General features: G+C 41.7%; 1 protein-coding gene across 1 annotated transcript in view; it reads left to right on the top strand.

The window, feature by feature from the left end:
* The first annotated feature begins 419 nt into the window (after window positions 1-419).
* Window positions 420-21,588, top strand: part of ACOT12 (acyl-CoA thioesterase 12) — a 38,457-nt gene continuing 17,288 nt past the window's right edge. The window contains 5 exon segments of the mRNA XM_037032228.1: window positions 420-532; window positions 6,431-6,500; window positions 11,044-11,102; window positions 13,478-13,581; window positions 16,748-16,883. Coding sequence (XP_036888123.1) covers window positions 436-532; window positions 6,431-6,500; window positions 11,044-11,102; window positions 13,478-13,581; window positions 16,748-16,883 — 466 coding nt within the window. The 5' untranslated portion in view covers window positions 420-435.

Raw genomic sequence — 21,588 nt, 5'->3', positions numbered from 1 at the left:
CTTTCCATCACCTGTCAAGTTCTTCAGACGTATGTATCTACTTACCAAACACACAGGCACATACTCTGACCTTCCTACATCATATCATTTAATTCTCTGCACAGCCCCGAGATAAGTGCTGCTCTCCTCCCTTTCGGGGTGAGAAACTCTGGAGGTTCTAAGCTCTGTCAGCCTTGGTCGCCCCGAGGCGACATTTGGCTCCTGAAGCAGAGGAGAGCGTGCCTTCGCCCTCCTAGCCCTATTCCGGGCGATCTCGAGGGCAGATGAAGCTCACCTCGAGCAGCCCGGCTGGGCAGGGAGCGGGAGCCCAGCCAGGGCAGCGGCGCCGCAGGTGCGGTTCAGATCCAGGCGGTTCTGGGGCGAACCTGGCGCACTCCGCAGAGAGGCTGCTGGAGCTGGGCCCAGCCACGGCGCGCCCGGGCCGGGAAGGCGCACATGAGCCAGGCCGTCCAGCCGGAGCACGCCAACTCCCGCGGCGAGCCCAGCGAGGGGCAGCTGCTCAAGTGGATCCACGCCACCACCTGCCTGGAGGGTAGGAGCGTGGGGGGCCGGGGCAGTCAAGGAGGGGGCCGGAACGGGTACAGAATGGGTCTGGGAACCAGGAGCAGGGCAGGGAAGCGGGATGGCGGGGGGTCAGGACTCAGGAGGATAGTGGATAACCCATCCCAGCCCCCGCCACGCCAGGACCAGGACCCGGACCAGGACCCGGACCCTGGGTGAGTGAAGAGAGGAGCATAGTTTGAGTTGTGAGCTGTGTGCAGCCGGGACCATAGGATTAAGCTAGTTCATCCAACAATGGGAGTTAGTTACCTGGGCCAATAGGTCCCAAACATTTTAGTCTTAGGACTTCTTTACCCTATTAAATAAATGAGGACCCCCCCGCCCAGAGCTTTTGTTTATATGGGTTATTTTTATCTATATTTGCCACATACAAAAAATTAAAAAATCAATTCATTAAAAAGGAACAGGAATGGCCCTGACTGGTGTGGCTCAGCTGGTTGGGCCTCGTACTGTAAACCGAAAAGGTCACTGGTTCTTCCCCGTCAGGGTAACAGGGCTGGGCTGCGGCCCTGGTCTGGATAGAGAGGCAACTGGCGATGTTTCCCTCTCACACGTTGGTGTTTCTCTCCCTCGCTTTCTCCCTCCCTTCCCTTCTCTCGAAAAATAAATAAATAAATAAAACATTTTAAAAAATAAAAGGAACAGGAATGAGCCTATTACGTATTTTTATTGAAAAAGGACTATATTCTCAACAATAACAAAAATGTACTTAAAGGAGCAGTATTGCTTACATTTCTGCAAATCTCTTTAATGTCGGGTTAAATAGAGGGTTACTCACTTCTATCTGTTTCTGCACTCAGTGTGTGTTGCCTACCACACACTTAACTCGTCTCCGCTCAGGTCCTCTGCACCTGATTTCGACTTGACCGTTATGCTCTTCTCTTGGCCCTTCCCATGCATTGTATCTCAGCTTACATATCATTTCCTTAGAGACATCTTTTCTAACCACGCTTCCATTTGCACCCTTTTGTCTATTTCATTGCAATGCTTTTGGCAGCTTATACTGTCAAGGTAAGAAACGTCTAAACAAACCTGTAGAGAATAAATATTTACAAGAGTTTACTTGAGCCAAACTGACGACACATGCCAGAAGCAAGATTTCAAATGCTTCAGACAGTAAGAGTTTCGCAGCTTCTTTTATTCATTTGAAATTAAAGAAGGGATGTGAGGGAGATGGGAGAAAGCAAGGCAGGGATTGAATTGCAGGATAGTTAAGATTACGAGCTCTCTTGAGAGTTCATACTTCCTTCGAGGGATATTACTTCTGGAATCTCAAAGGTGTGTTAACCTTAGATGCACGAGAACAATGGTTGTTCATCTAATGGTATTTAGACAGGATTGGCTTAAAATCTTTCACTAGAGAAGTGAGGTACCTGGGGCATGAACTGCCCAGTTAGAAGTTTAGGATGAGACCGTCCTGTGAGATTACTCTCCATAGAACCCATTTTTTCACTCATGATACTACCTAGCACTGTCTGTAACTATTTTGCATTTTAATCTGTTCTCCTGTTTATTTCCTGCCTTGCCAATTAGCGTGTAAACTAAAGCTAGTTCTCCCGGACTAGGAAGCATAAAATGAAAACCTCCTGATGATATGGATGGATAAATAGATGGACAGGTGGTTCCAGGAATAGAAATCTCATTTCTAAAAGGAAGACTTTGCATAAGGCACCTAGAAGACTCAGCAAATGTACTTTTTCAAGTAAAATAGGTTAAGATAAAATATTAGAGCTGGAAGGGACTTTAAAGATCATGTGTCCTGGACCCTTAAGTTACAGAGGGCAAGAGTAAACTCAGATGATTACAGAACTCTGCTTTCCTCAATAAATGTTAATAGAGTTAGTTTCTAATTCCCTGTGTGTTAACCACCTGCAAAATTTAGTCGTACATCTGATGCCAATCTGTTTGTTTGTTTTCTGTTTGTTGATAGGTTTGTTTTGTTTCTGTCTTAATAGTTTTTTTATCAGGATTTGAGGTGGGTTATAATAACATAATGAGAACATGAATACAAAATTAATCCACATGAAGGAGAAACAAGTATAGAAATCATTGAGGTTGCTAATAATAATGATGCCTGTTGCCACGGCAACTGAATACATTATATGAATATTGAAGTAACTTTTTTATTGTTCAATTACAGTTGTCCCAATTTCCCCCCCCCCCCATTGCTCTCCCCTGCCACACTCCTCCTCCCTCAGTCAGTCCCCACCCCATTGTCCATTGTCAGGAATCTAGTTCTGTGACTAGACCCATCCCCTTCCTTCCCCTATTGTCCCTCTCCCCCTCCCCTCTGGTCGCTGTCAGTTTGTTCAGTGTCTCTGGTTCTGTTTTGCCTGCTTGTTTGTTTTGTGGTGACTTTGAGGTGACCTCACTTAGTGCCCCTGTCCTGTCATGGAGAAACAGTTGCCTCCCGCAATTGTCACAAAAATCCCTGTGCTTTTACAGCTCTGGAAACTCAGACCGTGGGATGATTCCACAGATGACCAGTTACCCTGGACCTTCACAGTTATGTTACTAACAACACAGTATTAAAGAGACCGCTATGATAAAGTTAGCCTGGAAACATGAAGAATGCCTGTGTTAGACGCTCCATGCTGAGAAGAGGCACCACATAAGGAAGGGACATCGTTATTTAGCCAAGGTGTAGCTAAATATGAAGCAGGGCAGTGCTCCACCACACTGCGACTTTATACAATAGGAGTAGCACAAAAGCTAGGTTTTCTGGCGTTTTCCTAACCAGAGTTCCTCATTGACCAGCACTTCTGTACAGGCACAGCGCAGTGACAAACAATGGCGACAGTTGCGGCCCCAGGACATGCCCACAGGACATTCCCAATGCCTTCTCAGTAATTTAAAGGAAGGTGAAACACATTCACTACCATTTTGGCATAAGCTCTACTCTTCTCTGTCATCAGCTCACTACCATTTTGGCATAAGCTCTACTCTTCTCTGTCATCAGCTCTACTCTTCTTTTAGTTCTTTAAGCCTAGAGGCTTGAAACCATTTTGAGCCATTCTTCGCCCTCCATATCCATTTCCTATTTTGAAATACCCCAGACTCACTTTTCCCACCCTATTTCACTTGCGAGTCTTTTCCAGCGTTTGTTCACTCTCTCAGGAATGGCACCCAATCCATCCAGTTATGCAGGTCATACATCTGGCAGTCATCCATCCTTGGTAACTCTTACCTTGCTCCCCCCTCCACCTAGTCAACCTGTGAGCCATGTCCTGTCAATGTCACGTGAAGGAAATCTCTCATCCCAACCACTGTGCTATGCCCGCACGGCTACCGCCCAGCCCAGCCTTCCAAGTCTGGTTCCTTAGTTACCCTCATAAAATCCATGTCGTCTTCAGAGCGCTTAATTAATTTTGCTATTGTTTACTTATTTAATTAATCCCTGGCTCTTCCACTAGACTCCATGAGAACAGGGATCGTGACTGTTTTATATTTTTAGCACCTTACATTGAGGCTGGCATAGCATAGTTGTTCAATTAGTTAAAGGAATGAATGAAGGTACCACAATTTTTATCAATTATGGCTCTACAGCTGGTTCACAACCACGTAACCAGTCTGCTAATTTTCCTCTCCGTTTCCCCAGAGAATCAGAAGTAGTTTTAGAGTGTTTCCACTTTTACTGGTGTACAGTACGAACAACCATCAAAATCAGGAGCCAGAACAAGTTGGTGCTACTGAATTCACATCTGATATACTTATGAAAAGAAAACAGTCACATATCATCACATATAAAAATGTGGCCCTATGTTGGTTTCTCATATTTTTCTTTTTCTTTTCAGTGTAATGGCCCTTGAAAGTCTGTGATGTATACATGGCTACTGAGGCCCTGAAGCCCCTACTTAGCCCAGCTCCTCTCCAGGGAGCATTTCTTGGGTGGTCTTTTCTGAGTTCCTGTTGCTTCTGCAGTTAAAAGTCCCTGTTTAGAACAATGTATTTAATCTTTCCAAGCCTAACTTTCCTCATCTGTAAACCAACTAATAATTGTACCAACCTCATGTAGTAGACTTTCATAAATTCTTAGCTCAAGTCCTGGCCAGTAATAAATGCTTAATAAATGGTAACTGTTATTATAATTATGTTTCTTCTTGGTCCCTAGTACAATCTAATATAATGATCCACATACATAGTAGATACCCAATATATACAATCAAAATTTAGTCTTCTATTGGTTATTGCACTTTAATTACCATCCAAATCATTCAAAATTGGTAACTCATGTGGGTGCACATGGTAACACTTTATTAACAAGAATAGATTGATAAGCTCCACATCCCATTCCCTTGTGTCAGGTAACTGGAATGAATGTCTGTTAGGCGCCCATCAGTCGATGTTCTACAGCACGTATCTGCAAGGCTCTGTTAGTTCTCTGGAAATCTTAAGCACTGAAAGGTGGCTGACTATGGATCTCCGCCACGGGGGAGACTTGTTAAAAGATAGGACTGATTCAGCTCAGTCTCTAGAAGTCAGTGGGGACTTGACAAATGTCTGAGACACAGAATTAAACTGATTTTGCCTTAAGTGCAAGGCAGGGAAAAGCAGGTTTGCAGTTGTGAGTACACAAAACACAGTTTATTCTTGTATTCTTATTTATTAGTTATGATATCATTTATTTATATTATAACTCCAAGCCTACTTTTTCCCACCCCTGTATTTCTAGAGTCTGATACCTTTACACATTCTTCCTCTCATTAAACTTCACAGCTGGGAAACCCATGCTCCTCACTCCATCACTCGCAGTGTTCTGCTGTGGTTCCTTTTCGGGTAACACAGTTTGCTGTGTGTGTGTTTGGAAGAACAGGGAGTTACTGCCAGCTAGTAAAACCAGAATGTGCTGTTTTCTACAGAATTGGATTATAGGAAGGAGTATTTTAAACACTTGCTCTCCAGAAGATTTTCTTACCTCTCTTTACCTGGAAATATATATTGCAGTTAAAGAAATCCAGTACACACAAAGAATACAAATTCGGTATAATTTACTGTTTCTTTTTCATAACGTGGCATCAGGAGTGAAGTCTCCAAAACTAAAATAGGGTTAAAAGTTCTTAAAAAGCAAATGCAACCTGTTTGGATTTTAACTGACTATTCCTCAAAATCAAATTCTGGCAGAAGCATCTGTCAAAATTTTTCCCAGAGAGAATAAAATCTGATACTTTTACATAAAGTACTTGTAAAACCAACAATCGAAATATCTCAAAAAATTAAATGCAGACATGGGACATGGAAATAAGTGGAGCTCCCCCCTCGTCTCTCTCCACCCTAATCAATACTCTCTTCCTCGAACATAATTAGTGCATAATGAATTTGGTAAGAAAAAGTACTAACTGTTGACTAAATACCTGCTGCATTTCCCTGATGCCCGGATTTGCGGTTTTGATCTCAGGGGCTCCCACACGTTCAATGCATACACTGGCTAAGTGGCTTAAATACATTCAGCCACTGGTTGTGTGAGATAATGGATACAGTTGTGATGCATTGTTTTTAAAACAAAAGGAAGGCAGGACCTAACAAAACACTTCAAGTTGGCACCAACTTACTGTTGCTATTTGAATAAGTAGATATTTGAATTGCTATTTGAATTCAAGTTGCTATTTGAATAACTAGATATGCTGGGCACTGGTATTTAACTTCAAATCAAAGATGACATAAATTAAAATGTAGAAGAAGCTGCAGTAATTTCCACGCAATAGAAATACACCTGTTGCGAATCAGATCATTCAGAGTGTGGCCACAGTGGTCTTTTATTGAATGAGAAGGTGAATTACTAAAATAAAGCCACTTAAGTTTTCTTCCTTTTCCCCATGCTGAGATATTCAAACATTACTAACACTGCATATTTTTACCTACTTTTTTGAAGCTGAGAAACATGCTGGGGGTTCCTGTGTTACAGCCTCAGTGGATGACATACAATTTGAGGAGACTGGAAGGGCCCTTTCTCGCCTTTCTCCTGAGTGTATTGGTTTATTTGCAACACATAAGCTTGTTCATGTTACGTCAGTAACCTACTCATTAATAAAGTAAATAACATTCGACCGAAAGTAAATCAGTAAAGAAATTTGCGGGACCTACTTTTTTTATCCTCACCCAAGAACATGCTTATTAATCTTTAGAGAGGGAGGCAGAGAGAGAAAGAGAGAGAGAGAAACATAGATGTGAATAAAAGCATTGGTTGGTTGCCTCTCATACACACCCTAATCAGGGACCAAAACAGCAAGCCAGGCATGTACCCTTACTGGGAATTGAACTTGTGACTTTTTGGTTTATGGGACATTACTCCAACCCACTAAGCCACCAGGCCAGGATTGCAGGACCTACTGTTAATAAACATTCTTAAGTATAGATTCGGTCCTGAATTTATGGAGAAATAGCTCTCAGCATTACACTCATTCATATAATGTCAAATAGACATTGTCAAATAGCTTTTCCTCTGGCGAACAGGAAAAGGACTTCACAAGATGAGGTGTGTATAAGAGCCTGAGCATCCGGGTGGAACGGAGCAGGGAGTGCTCGACCAAAACCCGGTCTGCAGAGGGATGATAGCCCAGCTGGAAACGGCGGTTGGGTAGCAGAAGGCTTTGAATGCAATGCTGTGAAATTAAAACTTTGAAATTAGTTTCATTTGGTTGAGATTTTAGTCATTTCATTACTTGGATTCAGTGTCAGTAGTGTGGTTTAGTGGAGGATTCCCCTGCTTTTAAAGTCAGGGCAGAATTCACTAACAAAGAGGCAGAAACTTTGCTTCCTTAAAGTCTGACAGGCAGGGAGACATCAGACTTCAGTACTATCTGAGGACAAAGTATTATGATAGCTTTGAGGAGGGACTCTAACTCTGCTTGGTGCCATTGCTGTACGTCTTTGATAAAAGCCTTACCAAACAGATCTTGGAGGTCTGGGAAGTCTAGGAGGAACACATTTAAGGAAAAAAAATTAGTTTGGATTTGTGTGTGCTAAATATGGGGAAGATGTTACATTAGGTAACGTCCGTGGAAGCAGCTAGTGCTGAGCCTAGTAAAGCCTCCATGACTATTAGCTGAATCTGCTGAGAGAAGCGACTCTGAAAATATGGCTCTGAGTATCAAGAATGAGGCTCAAGAAAAGTCATCTCTATAAAGATGATAAGATTACAGAAGAAGAGAGTGAAGTGAGAAGAAAATAGGACAAAAGAGAAATGTAGTCGATGTTTACACTTAGGGGACAGATGAAGGAAGAGAAATCAGTGAAGGAAACTGAGGATGAAATGAGAAGAGTTTTTGGGAACCAAGGCAGGAGAAAGTTTCCAGAAGAAAGAGCGTGGTTAAATGAATGGGTCTGGCTGTTAGGCAGGGACTGTGGAGAGCTCAGGGGTGAGATGTAGAGGCAATAGCTGCATTATAGCAGCCGAGAATTGAGTGGGAGATGAATGTCCCAAACTGCTACACCTGGGGAAATCCTCATCTTTGAAGACCCATCTCAAATGTCTCCTCTTCGTGGCTTCTTAACTGACTTTTCAAATTAGTCATTTCTTTTGGGTTCCTTTGCAATACTTGATCCTTCCCCCCGCAAAAAAAGATCACATAGCATTGCACTTCGTCTGTGGACAACTGGTGTCCCACAGGAGGCCATCAATTAATTGATGTCATTAATTATGTGTCTTGATATCTTAGCTTAATGCCTACTGAGCTTACTGAGGTCATAACTCCATAAACATTTGTTAGATATATTAGAAAAAGAAAAGATTATTTCAGGAAGTTTGAATATGGAGGAAACCAGAAAAGCCTTGTGATAGAATAGGATTGAGAGAAGGATTTTAGAAAGGATAAGCATTTTTATAGATTGTCAAGGAGTCAGGGACAGGTGGAGAGTGAGGATACAGCGGAGGAAAGTGTGGACTAAGCCAGCTGATGGTGGGATGGGATCAAGGGGGCAGGTGAAGGAAGGGGTCTGGAAGAGATCTTTCTTCCTCTGTCACAGAAGAGTGAGAACAATGAGAATGTCGTTCACCTTTGAAAGTAAAGGAGAAAAATTGAGGAGGCTTATCTAGGGTAGAACCTACCTTCTGCTTGGGGGAAGGAATCACAGGTGACTGAGAGACCCGAACAGCTTTGGGCTATACGACTAGAATTCCAGTAATGATGAGGAGTGAATGGACCACCTAGCAGCACTGAGGCCCCCTGTAAACCTAGTGAAGCTGATCAACTTCAGGATCTGCTTCTTTGTATGTTTATTCATTTATTTGTTAACTAACATTTTATTTTATTCATCTAGTGTTCTTTTTTCCTTTTTTTATTGTTGTGCAATTACAGTTGTCCTCATTTCCCTTGTTACTTTCCCCTGCCCTAATCACCCCCATCTCCCACATCCAATCCTCCCCCTTCCCCATTGTCCTTGCCCATGGGTCCTTTATACATGTTCCTTGATGACCCTTCCCTTTCTTTGCCCCATTATTTCCCTCCCCCTCCCTCTCCCCCCTGGTTACTGTTAGTTTGTTCCTTATTTCCATATCTCTGGTTCTATTTTGCTCGCTTGTTTTGTTGATTAGGTTCCACTTAAAGGTGAGATCATATGGTATTTGTCTTTTACCACCTGGCTTATTTCACTTAGCATAATGCACTCCAGTTCCATCCATGCTATCACGAAGTGTAGGAGCTCCTTCTTTCTTTCTGCTGTGTAGTACTCCATTGTGTAAATGTACCAGTTATTTGTTACTTAATATTTTTAAATAAAGATCAATTGCATAGGTTTGTGTTTTTTTAACTTCTCTTAAGGCAACAGGCACAATATCATCAAAGTATCTGTTGCAAATTTAGAATTTGTTTGGCACATAGTCTTTGCCAAGGACCTCTTCTGTTTAAATGTAGGTAGTCAGCTAACATATGTGTGGTTCAGAATGATTGGCATCTTTTTTTAGTGCTGTTTTTTCTGTTATCATTATCCTGAATTTTTCATGGACAGGCATAAGGTGAAACTCCTCTATGGCACATGCATTTAACTAAATCTTTAAGTATAAAATGAGGTGTGCTAGGATTGCTAGCATAGGTTCTTAGTATTAATAAAGGAAGGGAACAAATAGAATCAAATATTAAGCTTAAGCTGGGAAGATGAATCAGATATCGGGCCTGCCCCACTAGGAAGTTACAGCATCCCATCAAGCTTGATTTACTAGGAAGCCATACAGTTTACAGGCTCATTCAGACACTCCAGGAGACCAAAGCACCCTTTGCCTTTAGGACTTAATCCTTGAAGTGAGCAAAAAAAAGTCTCCCCAGGAAACTTCTGGCTTGGTGCCAGATTATGGCTGGGGGCAGGGGGTTGGGGGGAGTTGGGAGCAGGGGAGGAAATGTCTCTACTTTGAAGCCAGTAGCCAAGATGGTGCAGGGGCAGATAAAAACATGAGCAGTAGAAACCAGATGACACAGCAGAAATTTTTGGCCGGGTACACTGGAAGCCAACATCGTGCCGTGTAGGGAACCAATGTGTTTTAAATCTGGCAAATGTGACTCAGCTGCGTATGGAAAACCTACAAGAGCGATGTGGTGGGCAGGAGCCAGAGCCTCAAATTGGGTCTTCCCTTGGGAATCAGGCCTAGAAAATTCATACAGACTGTTACGGCTTGCTCTTGCTAAAACTCCCTCACCCTGGTCTAAAACAGTAGATGTTTATTGTCTATCTTCAAGGTACTTTCCAAAGCCTGTGTGAATTTTCCCAAGGATGGAGCCAATCAGCTTGTTACCTTCCCTTCTGCATTTGTTATTTCCATTTCCTTGATTGTACCTAAAATGTAGACAACAATACTCTATGTAATAGATCATAAATCCTTCTTTAATGTAAGACCTGAGAAAAATAATGAAAGCCTTTCCAGGTAAGGGTCAGTGCACTCTCCCCTTGAGAGAGTGGCCAAGGTGCTCTTCACTTTAGAGAAGTGGCCACAGGACTCTCATCTTAAGAGAGTACCACACCTTCCCTTTTTCTCCACAGAACTGCTGTATCTGTACATTTGTTTTCGTCTTCAGTCACAACACGCAGACTCTGCTGGCCAGAGTCTGCCACAGTGCAGGGGTAGGTGCTTTGACTTTGAGGCATATCAGAAGTAAAAGCCAAAAAGGCAAGATGAAGGGGAGGAGCCAAGCCTGGGAAAAGGATTGGATTGGATGAGGGCACAGAAACCTAGAAGGTCTAGGAAACAGATTGATTAGGAGGAGGGCCCAACATAAGCCAGGGAAAAATCAGGAAGTAGATAGGATGGTTTCAGTGACAGCTTGCTCATTACCGAGAACCAAGAAAATACATGGGAGATTATTAGGAATCTCCAGGATTCCTAGAGAATGTTGCTACTAGAGCCTGCCTGCCCTCTATATCCTTGTGGGTGTATTATTTCCCTTCACCCCCATAAATCTTACCACACATATGCTCTTTGAAGTTCTTTTCTTGAAATGCTAAAAAAAATCCTATTTTCACTGGCAACAGCATTACTGAGATTATTTTTTTTACTACAGTTGGACAAGTTATAACCATCAAAGCAAAAGTTACTAGAGCATTCAGCACAAGCATGAAGATAAGAGGCTCCTTTCTTTACTTCTGTCTGTTGGTGCTAATAATGAAATTAGAAAATGCGTATCACATAATACCAACTTAAAAATTATAATATAAAACTATAAATATGGTATGATTGTTTAATGTGCATGTATACACACATATGTCATATTTTATATATGAAAATAATATACATTTTATATTTCACATATATATATATATCATGTATATGTAACTAAAAGAAAATTCACCTAAATGTTAGTAATTATTAGTCTGAGTGGTGAGATTATTCCTTTGGATAGATTCCAATTTTATTATTTATTGATTTTTGTATTTACTAACTTTTCCATGGTAAAGACATATCTTTCTATAATTAGAAAAAAGTTCTGTTTCTAACTTTATAGAACATAATTAAAACAACAGTATTGCTTAAAAATAAATTAAAATGCTGACTTTATTCAAAATACAAACAAAAAGGGATGGTGAAGTGCATAACTGAATTTTGTATTTTTAAGTACATTATAAATATATTGGTAAAGCTATTATATAGTTGTCCCATTTTTTCTCCCCTTTATTCCCAATGCCCTGCATCCACCTTCACACCCATGTTCCACCCCCCCCATTTAGTTCATGTCCACGGGTCGTACATATAAGTTCTTTGGCTTCTCCATTTCCCATACTATTCTTAACTTTCCCCTGTCATTTATGCTTCTTGTTCACTGTATCTTTTCCCCCCATTCTCTCCCCTTCCCTCCCCACTGATAACTCTCCATGTGATCTCAATTTCTGTGAGTTTGTTCCTATTCTATTGTTTGCTTCATTTGTTTTTGTTTTTGTTTAGATTCAGTTGTTGATAGTTGTTAGTTTGTTGTCATTTTACTGTTCATATTTTTGACCTTCTTTTTCTTAGATAAATCCCTTTTTAACTCTTCATACAATAAGGGCTTGGTGATGATGAACTTCTTTAATTTTACCTTGTCTGGGAAGCACCTTGTCTGCCCTTTCATTCTAAGTGATATGTTTGCTAGATAGAGTAATCTTGGATGTAGGTCTCATGGGAACTCCTTTGTAGGTAAACGTCCCCTTTTCTCTTGCTGTTTTTAAGATTCTCTTCTTATCTTTAATCTTGGGTAATGTAATTATGATGTGCCTTGGTGTGTGCTTCCTTGGATCCAACTTCTTTGGGACAAAGAGCTTCCTGGACTTCCTGGAAGTCTGTTTCCTTCACCAGATTGGAGAAATTTTCCTTCATTATTTATTTCAAATAAGTTTTCACTTTCTTGCTCTTCCTCTTCTCCTTCTGGCAGCCCTATGATTAGGATATTATAATGTTTAAAGTTGTCCTGGAGGTCCCTAAGCCTCTCCTTGTTTGTTTGTTTGTTTGTTTGTTTATCGTTTCTTCTGTTCTGGTTGAATGTTTATTTCTTCCTTCTGGTCCAGACTGTTGATTTGAGTTCCAATTTCCTTCCCTTCACTGTTGGTTTCCTGTATATTTTCCTTTATTTCACTTTGCCTAGCCTTCACTTCTTCCTGTGTTCTGTGACCATACTCAACCATTTCTGTGAGCATCCTGATTACCAGTGTTTTGAACTCTGCATCTGATAGGTTGTCTATCTCTTCATTGCTTAGTTCTGTTTCTGGAGTTTTGATGTGTTCTTTCATTGGGGCCATATTTCTTTATTTCAGCATACCTGATACATTGTAAGGGGCAAAGCCTTACGTATTAACCAGGGCAGGGCTCCCATGTCACTGTGTTGTGGCACTATATGTGAGGTAGGAGCCAGAGAGGGAACAATGCTGCTTGCTCTGCTCTCACCCTTCTTTCAGTCACTTCCCCCTCTACCCACAAGCAATTTGGGCCCTTCTGGTGCTAAATCCTGGGTGGGTGGATTTGTGTATGTTCTAGGACCCCATGGGTCTCTCCAATGAACTCTCCTGTGAGTCTGGGAGTTTCTCCCACCATGGCAACCCCCACAGATTTTTACAGTCAGAGATTTCGAGGCTTTCTTTTCCTCTGCTGAAACCCTAGGTTGTGTGATCTCTCACTCCTCAGTTGTTCTTCTCAGTTTATCTGCATGCAAATGTGGGACCACCAGCCACCACCTCGCTGTGTGTCCTCTCTGCCTGGCTGTCGTCTCTGCCCCTCCTACCAGTGAGAATGAATGTTTCTTTAACTCCTTGGTTGTTGGACTTTGATACAGTTCAATTTTCTGGCATTTCTGGTTATCTTAAGTTTTTTAATTTGTTGTCATCCTTCTTTTGGTTGTGCCAGGAGGCAAAGTGTGTCTACCTATGCCTCCATCTTGGCCAGAAGTCACATAACTGATTTTGAATGCCATAGTCTTATCTGTTATTAGGATGGCTAAAAGTGTACTTATTTATTTTCTTTTCATTTAGATCAGCATCAAGGTCACAGTACAAGAAATGCTTACTGGCACAGAGGAGCTTATAAATGTGGCCTTCTGTACATTTGTAGCCAAGTCAGTTGGGAATGAAAAGGTAAATTTTTTGTGTGAAGGATATATTAACAATTGAATCAGAATGATTATTGGAAAATGGACATTCAACTTACCATGGAGAATTCTTTCCCAAGATTTGTTATTCATTTATATTTATCATGAAAGTTATCATTGTGTGGTAGTGTCATAGTGTTAAGTAATTTAGAAAAAAGACAACCTAGCCAGTTTGTGAAAGAGGACAAAAATATTGTGGTTTAAATTATCTAAAAGTCCTATCAGTCTCTTGAAAACATTGCTTAGTGTTTTAGTTCTTTTCTTTTGGGGTTATATAACTCCGAATTGAGTTTAAAAAATTTTTGTAAAGCAAGAGCAATTTAGTAAGCAGTCGCATGTTATGGTCCAATCATTTTTTATACCTGAAGGGAGAAGAATGTCAAAGTTGCTGAGTTATTGAAGTTTAGAAATAAGCTTCAGGGCATATGAGGTAAAAACACCCTTAAAAGAAACACATTGGCCTGATGTACAATATGTGCCCAGTAGGCTTGCCTGGCCATTGGCCCAGAACAGCTTGCCCATAGTCTTCTGGAAATTATAATGAATTATAATTCATTATAATTCCTTGGCTTTCCTTTTTAGGGTCAGTGTGCCTCAGGGAGGGTCCCAATTTAGTCTAAGTATTTTTAAATGTAATAATTCAATTTAGAATTTAAATCTTTCACTGCAAGAATTGCTCCAGAGGTGGGCACAGTGGCTTCTTCTAGCTCCACTTTGAAGTGACAGGCAGTGCTTCTCACTCTGCCAATGTGTTCTTTTCAGACTGCCTCAAACTTTAGAGGTGGGACAACACTATGTGTCCACTGTACTCATTAGAAATAACAACAGAGCTGCACTCACCAGATACACCTCACTTGAGCAAGGAGGCATGGAGATGAGCCAGGCTGAGCTCACCCACCATGGTGCCTAAGGAACAGGCATCCCTGCGGAGGTTTGTCCACTGGGACACTTTCTCTACTCTCCACCCAAATTAAAGAGGCCACAAGCAAATTCACATTGCCCAAAGGCATTGGTTTTCAAACTGAAGTTCACATAAGATATTATGTTACTTAAAATATAGCTTTCTGGGTCATACCCCTGACCTACTTAATTAGAATCACTCATACGAGAACTTGGAATCTGTACTCTGACAAAGTATCCCAGGGATCCTATGTTCACTGAAATGTAAGATGTTGAGATAGATGTTGCCGACCACTCTTTTCCCTGGAGTCCCCATAAATCTTCAGGCTCTTGGAAATAGGAGAATGTGGAGTTGTGGGCAGAGTTCCAAGATCTGAGAGCAAGTGACAGAAAGGAGACCACATCACCACCCTCTTCCTTTACATGAAGGGGAAAAAAGGGCCATCAATTTCCCTCCAGCTTTAAACTTCTTACTCCAGCTTCAGGGACTCGTGGAATAAGAGTGTAGTAGTTACACTACAGTTCAGTCTCTGCTGAGACTGAAGAACTGTTTTTCTGAAAGCATTTCTGGGAAGTCAGGGACCTTACGGTGCTGCTGTGAGTGGTTATTGGCTCAGATAACCTTTAATGTAAAGCACAGTGTCCTGAACTAACTTATTTTCCCCTTGGTAGCATTCTTGTTCAATCAAAAAAGCTTGTTCAGCTGAACATTCTTGTTCGGCACATCATAAAGACAGCCATGAAAAATCAGTGGTTTGGTTTGGGGAGATAGGCCTACCTGGATCTCTGTCCAAAGTTAGTTTATTCCAGGACAGGCTGTGCAATGATTGACTAGGTTTAGTTCAATCATTGCACAGGCCACATCACTGAGGAACTCACAAGACTCCACAGAATCTGCTTGTGCAAAGCCTACCCAAGCTACCTGGAGGCAGTACAGCAGAAGGAACTTGTAGGACGTTTGGTCCTTTTCAAAGCATCCACTAAAAGAGACATTTGGTCCATGTGATAACCTCCTTAATATTTGTGCCATGACCAGCTCGGCTACCAAGGCAAGAAGGGTTATTATTGCCAATACAGCTACTACTCAATCATTGGACTAATAAAACATGAGAGTATTTTTAATTTACTAACCCTGTAAACCAAGTCTAAAAAACATTATAGGCTCTTTGAACCCAGGGACATTTTCTAAGCATGGCTGTTTTGGACAGGACCAAATCTCCAGGACCTTTCAGCAGGAACCAATGTCTCCATAGGTGTTTTGGACAAGACTGCGTGTTCGCTAATGGAGAAGGAAATCACAGACAAACATCAGGGAGGTTTAAGACTGCCAGGCATTGCTCTTGGGCTTCTCTTCAGTCACACAGAATACACTTTATCTACAGATTGGAAAACCAAGGCATTAGTTTGCCACGAGCAACTCCCTTGGTCACACAACTAAAAGAAGTCTGTGTAAGCAGTTAAACCAGTGCAAACTATTAGTCTATACATTCCTCAACACATTAGACAAGGCAGTCGATGGGGAATTTTAGACTTAAGGCAGCATATTATAAATCACTAGCTAATTCACCCTTATCTTGGCTAAGGCTTAGCACCAGCCTTTGGCATCCCGGAAATAAGCATGGAGCTACCCCAGTCCAGCTGCACGGTGCCTCTTCCTGATACACACAGGTCAGCAGGCAGGCTTTGCTGAAGGAGCTCCATCCCTTGGTTCTACTGCATCATATTTCCAGGTTCCTAGGGGTTGTTTAAAGCGTGATTCCAACACATTGATTCTTTCAGTTTGCTTATGTGTTTATCATGTGATGAAATTTCCACATTGGGAGTATCTCTTAGTACATGATAGGTTGCTCTAACACAGCTTTATGCTGTCCTTTTGATGTCTTACTTTTAGAAAAGGCAGAAAAATTTCTGGGTAAGAATTCAGTAGCATCAGAAATATATCTCCCCATTCATTAATTTGAAGAATTTCTTATTTTGTATTCTGTTGGAAATTTTAATAATCAAAGAAAATTAATATTTGAAAAACTGTTTAAATCACATATTGTCTTATACAAAGAAATAATTATCTATATGATTTTTTTTAGTTTAAAAGTATTTTAAGGAATAATTTTAGTTAAAATTAAATTTGTGTGAAAACACCTGTAGATAGTTTACTTATTTTGAGTTAGAAAATAATGTAGCATATTATCTTTTTTTTTGCAAAATTCATGTTGGGCTTTAGGAAGGCAATGAAAGATAATTTTTTTCTCTAGATTCATTTAAAACCAGTCACACTTCTATCTGAACAAGACTATATAGAACATAATCTGGCTTCCGAGAGGAGAAAAGTTCAATCACAACATGAAGATACCTTTAAAAACCTGATGAAAGAAAGTTGCAAGTGTGACGGTCAGTAAATCTACTTATAGGAACTTGAGTTACATTATTAGGATAGGTGAAGAGGTCCTTTCTAAGGGCCACTTATTCTCACCATAGTCTTACAGTCGAGTCCTGGCGATGCTAGAAATCTATTCCAACAAACCTAGTAGCTGAAGAAAGAAGGGGCTGGCCGTCCAGAGCAGAACTGCTGACACCTACGACCTCTTCGAATCTGGGGATCTTGGTGGCAGAGATGTGAAAGGAGGGCAGTGGGGACGGGGCAGTCCCTGTCAGTCAGCACGTGCTCAGTAATGACAGATGAATGAAGAAATGGCAACGCCATACGGTGATCTGATGTTTCCCAGTTTACCAAGCAGTTTCTCACCTGTTATTTTATATGGGCTGCTTATAATCTCGGCAGAGGAGGAAATGGAAACTCTGACTAATGAGAACCTAGCTAGAGATTACAGTGGATATGAATGGAAGTGATAAGATTCTACTCCTATTGCTCTTCTAACAGTAACACTGAAGATGAGCCAAAGTGTCTCACTTCTTTGACAGTGATTTCCTGTGCTCTTTGAGACCTCGTGGGGCCAAAATGGCTGGGAAAGGAGGCCCCCCGTACCCCTCACCTGCCCTTCCTGCCTGCCCCATCTCCTGCAGCCCCAGAGGAGATAACCTTGGTGGAGAGCAAAGTGTGTGAGGGGAGGACCTGAGTGGTCCAGCCTGAGCCCCTCTCACTCTCCACTACCAGGAGAGCAAAGGGCCTCACAGAAGGTACAGCTCTCTCCCCTTGGGTCCTGAGGCAGAAACAAGAAAACGAAGAAGGAAAGAAGACAAGGAAGGGTCAGGATAAGAACGTGAAAAAAGGAGAAGGAAGAAGAGTGCACTCCAACAAAGGCCAGAGGGGAGAGGAAAGGCAGAGGCAGGAGGCCCTGACATCTGAGGGCTTTCGTCTCTCCCACGTGACATCATCATGGTCCCGGGGGACCACCCCACACACAACACTGATTTGGAAACATGGTTTTCCAATGCTTCTACTCACTGATGACCTTCTAAACACAATGCTCATTACCAAGTTATTTTTAACAAATTGAAGACTTCGTCTTTTAACTGCTGTGCTGAGGAGAGTGAGTCTCCTTTTGTAAAGATGACCTCAGTACTAAAATATATTTTAAATGCATTTTGATGAATTAATCAGATAGCTGAACCATGAGAACAAGAGAACAAGAACAAGAGAACTAGGGAGGAAATTCAAGGTGGAAGGAGGCGGACATAACAAGATAGAACTCTGTCATAAAGGCTCCCTCAGACCATGCTAAGAAGCTTGACCTTCCTCTGTCCTTGATGAGGACCAGTGCAGGGTTTCAGCAGGGTTGTTGCATCATTAGGCTTGCACTTGATATCATCACTCTGAAGAGGTGAGACTGGAGGGCTAGAGACCAGGCAAGACATGAGGAGTGGCTGTACCAGACAGTCCTAGTGGGGACAGAGAGGAGTGAATGAGTAAAAAAAACCACATGCAAGAGGTAAAATCAGCAAAGTAGGGTCACTGATGTGGGGAAGTGGGTGAGGAACAAGAAGGAGTCTAGGATAATGCTCAGGTTTCTGTTGTGAGCAATTGGTTAATTGATGGTGTTGTCATGCACAAGATCATGAATATGAGGCAGGGAGGGGGTAGTTTTGATGAGGTGGATAATGAGTTTGGTTTAATCTGACAAGCCTGTGGTGAGACCAGGTCTGGAGAGATTAAGTTTGAGAAACAGTGGTTTATAGATGTTAATTCAAATGAAGATAGTACCTGAAGTCACCCCATGAGGGCTCATGGGGCCACAAGGAGGGTAGGCCAAGAATGGAACCTGCAGACATTGGCCATCTAAGAGACAGTTAGAGGAGGAGGGTGAATCTACAAAAGAGGGGTGAAGGAGAGCTGGAAAGAGTGGTGTTGAAAGTCAAGGGAGTAGAGCAACATGAAGAAATGGGCGATCAGCTGTGTTCCAGGAGGTGAGGAATAAAAACTTTCCGCTGAGTCGAGAATAGGGAAGTTCATTGTTGACTTCGGCAAGAGTGTGGTTAGTGGAAGTGGAAGTGCAATAAATAGGTATTAGAAGGGAAGCACTCTGATGAACCTGTATTAGGTAAAGAAATAAAAGGGATGTAAGGAGCTTCCTATAACCTCTATGTCATATTCACCTGCCACATTAAACACTTTTAACTCTAGGCTCTGTGAAAGTGCATTTATTAGGGTGCAGTGGGTGTTGAAGGAAGCAGAGCCACCAGCCCCCGCCTGAATGTGGTTCTTTGCAGTCGATGCAGAGGGTGAGGAACATGGAGGGGCGTCACAGTTCTTACAGCAGCTGAGCTATTTCAGAACCTCTGCTTTCAGGGGAAACTGGGCATCAAACTCGATCTGAAAGTGTCCTTCAAACCGGTGAGAAATATCCGACCATAGAGCCGGCCATTTGACAGACACTGAACTTTCTCATGCTGTTTTCCTAAAGGCCAGCCGTCGGAGGTGGGGCCTGCTCTGGTCTGGCCTCTGACTCAGCTCCACAGGAAGCAGGGGCCTTTCTGTTGGCCCACTCCCCCCAAGGTGCCCACGGCCAACCTAGCCACTTCCTCCTGTGATTTGTGTACTCATAAGGCTGCATCGATAGATGTTGGCCTCCTCATTGACTCACCTACTTTCCTCTTGCAGCCAGTGGTCCCTGGCCAGCAGGAAATTGCTCTTTTCATTTTCTTATCTCAGTACTTGTTGCCCATGCTCAAACCACTGACTTGGCTCTGTTTTTCCCAGCTGACTGAGGCAAGATTACAGATAAACAATAAGAACTGCAAATGGGAACAACAGAAGTGTTTATGTGATAGGTTTGGGTGAGGATTAAATAAATTAATATAGATAGATTCTTGAGAGCAGTATCAGGCATGTGGAAATGCTATTATTATTGCTGCTGTTATTTGAGAGGTCCCCAGTCACGGGTAGAAGAGAAGCAAGAGTTGAAGACGATCCATCCTTTCAAGGAACTTAGCTCTAAAGGGTGGAAAAAACAGCCTGGACCCAGAGGGGGCTCTCAGGGTCAGAAGGCCTTATTTTTCAGGACAGGAAATAATTGGTCATGGTTACAGGCTGATTATGGCTGATCATTGTTGCGGGAGAGGCTGATATAAGAGAAAGAGATACTTATTATCAAACCTACACTTAAAACACCTGGAACTCGTTATTTCTTTGTCTTGGGAGAAATTGACAGTGATTTCTGCTACTCCGGCCTTTCTCACTAGTGTCCATTTATTGGGAAGAGTCACGAGGCCTGGTGACCGGAGCCTCCTTCACTTGCCGTGTGAGCCAGGTGAACTTGGCTATGTTGGCTTCTCCTGGTAGCATGCAAGTTGTTCTAATAAACAAAATCAGCAGCAGACAATTTTCCCCACCTGTCTCTACAACACCAACAGTGCTTTGAGTACTAGAGACATGCTGAATTAATTAATAACAGGCACATGCTACAGTCATTCAAATGTAGAGGTAGAATGATTACAATTGACTTTAGTTTCAGTTGGTTAGGAAATTGGGCAGATGAGATCAATATATCTGGTTCAATTTAGAATTATAGATATTTATGTCTTTTTCTAGCTCATCTAATCCACCCTAAAATAGGTTATTCTACACTCCTTTGCACAGTACTTTTACCTAACTTCACTGATTTGATTTTCTTTTTAGAAATGTTATTAGCTTTCATACCACCAACAGTACCACAGAACTTAAACCAATTTTTCTCAAGTATGTACTAAGAGGCAGACCCTAGAACTTGAAGTTGCCATAGAGTACATGGCTTGTCCACCTGCTGCCCTGTGGATCTAATGGAGTTTGTTTTGGATAGAACATAATGTTCAAAAGGAAGACAGCTGGATCATCTTTGTTACTGAACTATGTTTTTTAAAAAACCAGGGTTTTATATTGGTTGTAAGATCAGACATAAAAGACTGGAATCCTTTCAAGATGTTGTATTATTGAAAGCATAGCATTAGAACAATGAGAAAGTTGAATCTAAATCATACTCTTTCCGAAGAAAAGGAGGAAAATGAAATTGGATTATGTAAAAGCAATACTGTTTTGGAATGTGCTCTTATACCACTGGTATGTGGAAGCCAGGCATGAAGGGAAAAACTTAAATCTTTTTAAAGATTTGGAGCATTTTCATTATAATACACTTTAGTAAGAAATCAAATCTATGAGCATTGTCCTGTGTTGACTCTTTCTGATATGGGAAATAAAACTAGGGCTAGAATGACCTGAAAATATGGAATGAAAGTAAAATTGTCCGAGTAGAACGATGACACAGTACTTAATGAACATCTAAAATGCAAGTGTTGAAACAGAACACTGGGAGAGTATGCCTGTATTTGGAAGCCTGCACAAATGATGAAGTCTGTTTACTCTACTTAACCTGTGCACACAGCCAGCACTAGAGTCCTTGAACCTGGGAGAGCCCTATTTCTCCATTGATTGGTAATTACCTGGAAATAGGCATGCTTTTGCACTGAAGTCACTTATACTCAGTATATTTCTGCATAGACGTCGTAGCTGATGCCTATGTACATATGCCTGGCCCTAGTACGCATTTCCTTGTCCCAGTGTATACCATGTGTGTCTTTATAGGAACTGAGTAGATTTTTAAAAGTTGTTCCTCAGAAAAGAAGGAATTGTCTTATATTTGAGTGTTTACAACATCTCTCACAT

The sequence above is a fragment of the Sturnira hondurensis genome, unplaced genomic scaffold, assembly GCF_014824575.4.
Source record: "Sturnira hondurensis isolate 20B ecotype Veracruz unplaced genomic scaffold, ASM1482457v3 Scaffold0021354, whole genome shotgun sequence".
Taxonomy (NCBI): Eukaryota; Metazoa; Chordata; class Mammalia; order Chiroptera; family Phyllostomidae; genus Sturnira; species Sturnira hondurensis.
Note: the sequence above shows the minus strand (reverse complement) of the source record. Positions and strands in the feature narration are given on the sequence as shown.